General features: G+C 34.1%; 1 protein-coding gene across 1 annotated transcript; it reads left to right on the top strand.

The window, feature by feature from the left end:
* Positions 1-2,077: 2,077 nt before the first annotated feature.
* On the top strand, positions 2,078-7,672 carry LOC134273552 (uncharacterized). The gene is made up of 4 exons (XM_062755746.1): positions 2,078-2,229; positions 4,987-5,147; positions 5,401-5,536; positions 6,151-7,672. Exons 1-4 carry the CDS (start codon positions 2,082-2,084, stop codon positions 7,182-7,184), a joined length of 1,479 nt encoding a protein of 492 aa, XP_062611730.1. The 5' UTR covers positions 2,078-2,081; the 3' UTR covers positions 7,185-7,672.
* The last annotated feature ends 1,462 nt before the right edge of the window (positions 7,673-9,134 follow it).

The raw sequence follows: 9,134 nt of genomic DNA, 5'->3' as shown, positions 1-9,134 counted from the left end.
TGTTGCCTCCAGGGTGAAAATCAATATTCTGAAACCTCATTGCACATCTGCAGAGCACCATCAAAATGATGATTTAGGAGTTGGCAGTAACAAATTGGCTACTGCAATAAATGTTATGAAAGGGGTTTAGGGATTAGGTTTTTGTACACCCCCAATTCAAAATATGAATGGGTTATTGTGGAAAATGCAAGATGAGCTAGCTGAGAGAACTAGATTGTCCATACATGTGTTCAATAAACCAGGCATTTGTTGGGAGAAAAACAAATGCTTCGATTCACTTTTGAGCGTCAGAGTGAAAAATGAAAATTCCGAAACCTAATTGCACATATATAAGAAACCAACAATTTTAAATCATCTTGCACATGTACTTGATACATGTAAATCCAACCTATTTCAAAACATGAATGGACTACTACGAAAAAAAATACAAATGAACCATGTTTTGTAGAAAATCGACACATTTGACATCCAAACAAACATTGTTCAAATTCTTTTTTTTCCTTTTAGCATGTAATTACAATCCTGTATCGGCGGATATAATTACACTGTACCAATCACTTTCCAAAATATGAATGGGTTGCAGCCAAAAATACAAGAGAAGTTCAACGAACCAGAGTTTTTGTAAGAAAAATGAGTGTTTTGATTCCCAGTTGAACCAAAAATGAAAATTTGGAAATCTTACTACTCATCAACATGACACTACCAATCATATTCCAAAAGAAGAGATGGCTATAGAAAAAAAAATCTTGTTTTAAAGGGACATAGACACAGTTTAAACTGTTTCTTTTTCAACCAATTATAATGTTTACAATTCTTAATTAAAGCATTGTCAATTGAAATGCTCAGGAAAAATTTGAACATCATATGTTTATTTACAAAGGAGATACAGAACTTACACAATTCTTCCTAATGTAAGTTTACAAGGCTCTTTGTTGTTGTTGTTTACATGTAGAAAATATCATATTTATAACAAACGAGATTCAGAAAATCACCAGAAATTGTCTAATTGTATTTAGAATTAAATTCTTTATTGAAAAAATCTGCTTTCAATGAGCATGTACATGTATCAATTAGTATATTTAATCTATGTTAACAAAAACATGGCACGGGCCTTCATTCGAGCTCTAAATCAGACGGTGTCTTGCATCCTGACAACTGAAATTCATTTTTTTATACAATCATTAAAAATGCCTTAGTTAAGTATTGGTAAACATTTTTAAAAAATGGAAAATAGATTTGAACGTTTTCAGCTGGAACTATGTCCATGTTCATTTAAATCAGGTTTGTTTGTTGTTTTTCTTTTTTTTTTAAGAAAAAGCTCATTATTTTGATCCCACGGCTAAACTGAAATTTCGAAATTTTAATGTACACGTACAGGATCATTTATATTTCAAAATATTTACAAGCTCCTACGAAGAACCCAACAATGAAAAAAAAAGTCTTCTTGGAACCAAGTATTGCTCCCTCTCTTAGGTGAAAATTAAAATTTTAAGTCCATGTTAAATTGCTTATCTGATACAGGACACTGCCAATCATGTTCCTAAATATGAATTGAATTACAGCGAAAATATAGGGGGAGCTCAAGGAACCATGCTTTTGTTTTGTTAAAACAGTATATTTTGAATCTTTAACCTGGCCCCAGGGGTGAAATCAAATGGAAATTCCAAAACTTGTTGTTATGCAGTACAATTAAAGGACACTCCAAATATTAATCATATTTAAAAAAAAAATGAAATTGATACTGCAAGAAATGTCAAAGGAGTTAGAGAACAGGGGATTTTATTGTAGAAAAAAGTCCAAAATATCCAGTTTTTTCTTTACCCCAAGGTAAAAATGAAAATCTCAATTTTTTGCATGTTTGAAGGAACCACCAATCGTTCAAAAAATGTGTTGGCCACAGCTCAAAACCTACGAGTATTTTGATCGAGGAAGAAGAGAGTGTGTCAGATGGACGGACAGACCAGGATAACGGTTAAAGTGTTGTATTTTTGGAGAAAAGTAGATCAGAGTATATAATACGGCCAAATAAACCGGTTAAGATTTTATATCGGGTTCGGCATTCTGGAGCAGTGTTGTCAACAATGCCGAAGAGGAGGCAACCTGCAAGTCTAAAACAATTATGTATTCTGTATATTGCCTCAAATTTTAAAAGAATATGGTGGAAAGAATTCGTGGAGAACTTCGGAGATACACAAGTTTTACACGTGCTTGGGCCTTTTGATACTCTTCGTAGGTTTCAGAGTTTAGTCTTACTAACTCTTTCGTTATTGATTTCTTGATTTAGCTCTATAGCTTAATTTAGCTATATGTTTATTAAGCCTTTCAGAATAGCTTAATTTAGCTATTTTATCAGACCTTTTTTCTTAAATGTATTTACTAATTTTCGCAGCATGTACGAAAAGGCAGTGATATTCAACTTTGAACTTTTAAAATTGATGCATGTAAAAAAAAACAACACTCATATAAGCCTCCTTGAGACGTTGTACTCAAAATTCTTTAAGTTTTGGGGCTTTGTAAAGCAATTAAGCAATTATTACCGTTACTTCCTCAATGAAATGATAAAGGAGACCAGTTATGATTAACAAAGTATTTTTTATGTCCTTGTAAGTGAAGTGTTGGGGATTCAGTGGAGCCTCATTTATCTGGACGCTTTGGTTCCAAGTCAGTTTGTCCGGATATGTGAAGCATCCGGATACCTGAACCACTAGTTAAAGAAAACAATATAACATTTAAAAATTCTGTCCAGATGAAAAAGCGTTCAGATACTGAAGCATCCGGATATCTGGGGTCCAGATATCTGAAGGTCCACTGTATACAGTCTTTGCCCAATCTGAGTGTCCATCTGACTGTCTGTCAGTCTATAAACTATTCACATTTTTGACTTCATCTCCATTCTCCAGAACCACAGATCCAATATGATATCAATCAAACTTGCCACAAAGCATCCTTGGGTGAAAGGGATAATTCAAGTTTGTTCAGATGAAAAGGGCCATGTTTTCAAAATCTTGTGAAGAATTACTGGTAAGGGAAAGATGAAACTAATACAGAAGCATCAAATCAATACCCTCTTGGGTAGGACTGGGCTTTTATAAAAATTTTTCATGGAATATATTAAAATCTTTAAAAAAATTCTTTTTAAATACAACAGAGCCATTATTGATCATATTATTAAGGAAGCATTCATAGGTAGTGTAGATTCAGGTTCTGTTCAAATCATGACCCCCTGGGGTAGGTTGGGGCCACATTGGGTCATCATTTAACATAGGAATATATAGAAAAATCTCTAAAAATCTCAGGAACAACAAAGCCTTGATTTATCATATTCGTAAGGAAGCATTCTCAGGTTGTGAAGATTCAAGTTTATTGAAATCAATGGTTACAATCTGAATGGGTGTTCAAAATTTTTCATAGGAATACATGAATATAGAAAAACTACAGAGGGTAGAATGGGGTCAAAGTGAAAGTTCAAACACAGGGAAAACAGCCACTGTAAGTCAAAAAAAATCATTACACCCACCCCTTTTTAGCTCACCTGAGCCGAAGGCTCAAGTGAGCTTTTCTGATCACATTTTGTCCGGCGTCCGTCTGTCTGTCTGTCTGTCTGTCCGTCTGTCCGTCTGTCTGTCTGTAAACTTTTCACATTTTCGACTTCTTCTCAAGAACCGCTGGGCCAATTTCAACCAAACTTGCCACAAAGTATCCTTGGGTGAAGGGGATTCAATTTTGGCCAAATGAAGGGCCACGCCCTTTTCCAAGGGGAGATAATTGGGAATTAATGAAAATTTAGTGGTATATTTTAAAAATCTTCTTCTCAAGAACCACTGTGCCAGGAAAGATGAAACTTATGGGGAAACATCCTCAGGTAGTGTAGATTCAAGTTTGATCAAATCATGACCCCCGGGGGTAGGGCGGGGCCAAAATGGCCGACCAAAGTTTTACATAGAAATATATAGGAAAATTCTTTAAAAATCTTCTTCTCAAGAATGACAAAGCCATAATTCATCATATTTATATGGGAGCATGCTCATGTAGTGCAGATTCAAATTTGTTCAAATCATGACCCCCCGGGTAAGGGCGAGGCCAAAATGGCCGACCAAAGTTTTACATAGAAATATATAGGAAAATTCTTTAAAAATCTTCTTCTCAAGAATGACAAAACCATAATTCATCATATTTATATGGAAACATGCTCAGGTAGTGTAGATTCAAGTTTGTTCAAATCATGACCCCCGGGGGTAGGGCGGGGCCAAAATGGCCGACCAAAGTTTTACATAGAAATATATAGGAAAATTCTTTAAAAATCTTCTTCTCAAGAATGACAAAGCCATAATTCATCATATTTATATGGAAGCATGCTCAGGTAGTGTAGATTCAAGTTTGTTCAAATCATGACCCCCGGGGGTAGGGCGGGGCCAAAATGGCCGACCAAAGTTTTACATAGAAATATATAGGAAAATTCTTTAAAAATCTTCTTCTCAAGAATGACAAAGCCATAATTCATCATATCTATATGGAAGCATGCTCAGGTAGTGTAGATTCAAGTTTGTTCAAATCATGACCCCCGGGGGTAGGGCGGGGCCAAAATGGCCGACCAAAGTTTTACATAGAAATATATAGGAAAATTCTTTAAAAAAATCATTTTCTAAAAAATAGCAAATCCATGATTGGTCATGGGACTACTTTTGGATTTAAACTTTACAATAAAAAGCCATTTTATACTAGTTCTACCCTTGGTGCTCAGGTGAGCGATGTGGCCCATGGGCCTCTTTTTTAGGGGTAGGTTGGAACCACTAATGTGTATGCTTATCAAAACTTTTTTTTTCTTCGTTTTATACCTAGCCTTCTTGCTAAGGTGAGCAAAGTAGCAGATGGACCTCTTCTTTTCTTTTTTCAAAGACAATGGATGAGTTTATCATTTAGAAAATATCCAGTAATTTTGACCTCAATTAAAAAAAAATAATATTGTCTGTTCTTCCTTTAATTTAGCAAGTGGAGTGATTGAAGATATTATCAATACATTGGAAAAGAAGGGCATTCTTATTGGAAAATACTTACAGATTCTGTTCACAGATAGACTTCGACACTTATATCTCGGGGGAAATGTCATTACAAACCAGTTGGTTAAAACCCTTGCACTTAAATCCCAGGTACGTCCATCAAAAATTCAAAAGACATTTCAATAATATTCAAATTCTTCATGTACTCCAATGTTTGTTTGTTTTTACTTTAGCACAATGTTTGGTAGGTACATGTTTAATACTATTCTTATTCAATTTTCAAACTTTTTGTTCTTGGGTGTTGGTTACCGTACATACATGTTTCCATTCTTAGGACATATGGTCATAATTCCATTTCCATTCACCATACAGATGTTTTGTTAACATATTTATGACATTGTAGAAATTAGAGAGCTTACATTTGAAGTTCAACAAAATTTCCAATAATCTATTGATGAATGTGGTGGAGAATTTACCAGCTGTAAAAGAACTGGACCTATCCTGTACAAAGTGTAATGATGCCATGATGAAAATAATAAGTATGATCTATGTGATATAATTCTGTATACTAATGTTTTGTTGTTTTAACAATTCAAAAATGATTCTTAGGATCTCATTTCTGCTGCTGATGTAACATTTTTTTGTAGAAGCAGATAAAACTTTAAAGGGAAATTTGTATAATTTTAATATAAATTCTGTTGGAAATTTTCCTACATGAAGAGAAAAATTTTCTGCTTTGTATTTGAGATTTTAATTTTTTAGTTTTTCTACTATTGAATTTCTGGTGTTTCATGTTTAATGTTTTGTTCTGACACAGATTTGTATAGTTTGTAGCTTTTATTTTTCTTTTTCATGCTCAAGTTTTGGGCTGATTCAAGTAATCATATATTCTGACTGTATTAAGGAACAGACCCATAAAACAGTGTCAATGCATTCCTTTACGTTACGATGTAGGACATGACCTGCTAAGCCTTTACCTCCAATTTCGTAATATATTTTCTGACAATTAGTTTCCTTTTAACAAGTCAAGATCAGTTGGTATACAGCATTGTTATGGATTTATAATAAAAAAGTAGACAGACATGGACATGTAACCCTCTTTACAACTTTATATTAATACTTGATATTTTAATGCTGTTGCATTTTTTTTCAGGTTTAAATTGCCCTCAGTTGTACAGACTCTCCATTAGTAGTTGCCCAGATGTTTCAGATGATGGTATACACTTCCTGTGTGCTGGCAAAACACCAAAGTTGCAGTATGTGTCTCTGGTAGATTCTAACACAACAGAACAATCAGTCTATCAGTTACTGCGAGCCTATCCTGGATTGAAAGAGGTGGATATGAACATCAACATCAATGGGGTCGCCCAAGTCATTGAAGAAGACATTTTGTGTGGGAGAACAGAGAGCAAGTATGGAATCCAAAAACTGAATTTAGAGATGTCAGTACCCTTTACTACTAGCACATCTTTGATGGCTGAACACTGCCCATGTGTCTCTGATGTTACGTGTTATGGTGTCATAACAGCCGATATTCTGAAGAAAGTAGCATCGTTCAAAAGCATGAAAAAATTGAAACTTTTTCATACAAATGAAAAAATGGGACGTCATGATTTAAAGGGTTTTGTCAAGTTTTTGCAGATCGTAGGAAATCAGTTGACTGAATTGAGTATTAGCAACACGGGCCTTATGCCTTTGAATGAAATTGGGATGTTCTGTTTAAATTTGAAACATCTGTTAATTATTTGTGAGGAAGACATTTTCCAGCAAGATACAGCTGCAGTTGATGACCTTTGCCTCAATTCTAGGAGTTTTACAAAATTAGAAACTGTTAATCTAATAGCATTGGATAACTTAATTTTAGCTTCAGAACAACAAGTTACATTTCTTTTGTATCAAGCTGAAAACCTACAGAAGTTATTCTTTGAAAAAATTAAGGGAATAACATCAACAGGTTTACAAGCAGCATATCAGCAGCATGGGTTTAAACACTTGAAGTATCTAGGACTGACTAATTGTCCTGCTGTTGATGATATCAGTGTTTTTAAAATGCTTTTAGAAACTGAGAATGAATTAACTCATTTAAGTCTTATGTCATGTTTTAACATCACACAAGCACACAATGATGAGCTTACAGCATGTCTTAAAAAAGGCAAAAATTGGGACATAGCGTATAAATGGGAATAATGTTACCTACTGTTACCACCTCTTTCAGTGTATTTTAACAGAACCTAAATATTTATAATTCAACACAGCATGTATATGTATTTATTAATTGGTTTTCATTTAGACTATTGAACTAGTCCCAGGTTTTTGAAAATGATGTGTACTTTTGACATTACATGTATATTAATCGGCAGACTTTATATTTACATGCATATTATTCATTTACTGTATATACATGTGCCAATACTTTGTAGTATAATTAGTTTAGTGCACCTGGTATCAAAGAAACAGATAATAAGAAAAAATAATTTCACTGTACAAAAAGATTATTTTTGTTATTTCCATGATATATGGGTTCGAGTATGAACAGTAAAACGAATAACTTTCACCGCATAGTTTTTAATTTTTTATTCAAATTTTCACAAAAAATGGAATTTGAAGTGAAAAATATTTGTATAGATAAATAAGGATGGTTTCAGAAGAGCAGACTTTTGAACAATGTAGGAGGTTTACAATTTCTTAATATTCTAGAAATTTATTATACATGTATGCATCATTTGTAATGAAATTAGGCCAAAAATATATACCTGTATCATCTGTCCTTAGATAATAAAAAAAAAACCTGTTGTCTCAAAATACAAATAGTTATGTACGCAAAATTATTTTGATTATCACTTTATATTTCTATTTCAGTGTTTTCTCTGTGATAACTCTGAGAAAGATAATTGAGTTAATTTCCTAATCATTCTACTAGAATACAAATTTCGCCAAGTGATAGACCAGGCACTAAGGGGGTCTAATATGCATGTAAATCTTGTGCTGCTGTCTTTGTGTGGGACTATTGAATTAGTTGAAAACGTGGGACAATTTATGCCTAACGGGCTACGCCCATTATGCAAATTACTACACGTAGTATCCCACGACGTTATCGTTTATGCCATGGCATACTCTACTAACTAGACTGATTCCTTAAATTACATTGTAGAACTCTCTCTAGATCCAAAGGAAAATTTGACTTGTATTCTTTCTGAAAAATCCATTGGATGACATTGTTTATATTGGCCAGTTCTAATTTTTAATAGAGAAATATTAATTCGAGATCACTTGTCATATAAACTGTATGATTTGGTGATGGCACCTAAAAGGTTCCTCACTGCTCAATGGCCCTGTTTGAGTGCCTAGTAGCAGCTAGAATATGACACCATTTACAGCTCTTCACTGGCGTCTCCATAATGATACGAGTGAAAATTTCTCGGAAGGGACATTAAACCACAAACATATTCGTTACTGTAGTACTTTAATGTATTAAAGCCAACCAATTCTGTGACACCATTTTCAACTGAATGACTTACTTACTAAATGGCCCCCTTCGTCTTGGCTAGCACATAAGCTAGGCCGTCACCAGAGACTTTCATGTTGGTCTGTGTCCCCAATGTCCAGTTGTTTTTTTTTTATTTCTCTAGAGATCTTCATGTCTCTTTTGGCTTCCCCTTTTCTCTTCACAGTTGGTGTCCATCCCAATCCAACCCTTGAGATTGGGATAGAGGTTGGGTGCATATAACGTAATTACTAAGTATAATATGTCCTTTCCATAGCCTTTTTCTTTTCTTTAATTTAGAACTTGAGATAGAGGGATGATGTTAGTCTCTTTGTACAGCTCTTCCTTTGAGATGGTATTAAGCCAGAAGATGTTATAATATTCTGCGAAGGCAACAATTGTCTGGAAGGCATCTAGCTTGTTTGAAATGTTTTTTTGTAATTTTCCATGCTTCAGCACCATATGGGAGGACCCCGAGCATGTTGCTCTTGAAGATCATTATTTTGAGAGGCCAACTTTTTTTTTCAATAACGACATCTTTCTGTGCCAAATTTTCTTCATACAACACTTCATTACCCTTATATCAATTTTCTCTAACAAAAAGGGGGGTGTTAACCCGTGAGCATTTCATTGAACATTTTCAATAGTAAAAT

The sequence above is a fragment of the Saccostrea cucullata genome, unplaced genomic scaffold, assembly GCF_032062105.1.
Source record: "Saccostrea cucullata isolate Sc308-1 unplaced genomic scaffold, CSIRO_AGI_Scuc_v1 ctg560, whole genome shotgun sequence".
NCBI lineage: Eukaryota > Metazoa > Mollusca > Bivalvia > Ostreida > Ostreidae > Saccostrea > Saccostrea cuccullata.
This window is presented reverse-complemented; position numbering and strand designations above follow the sequence as displayed.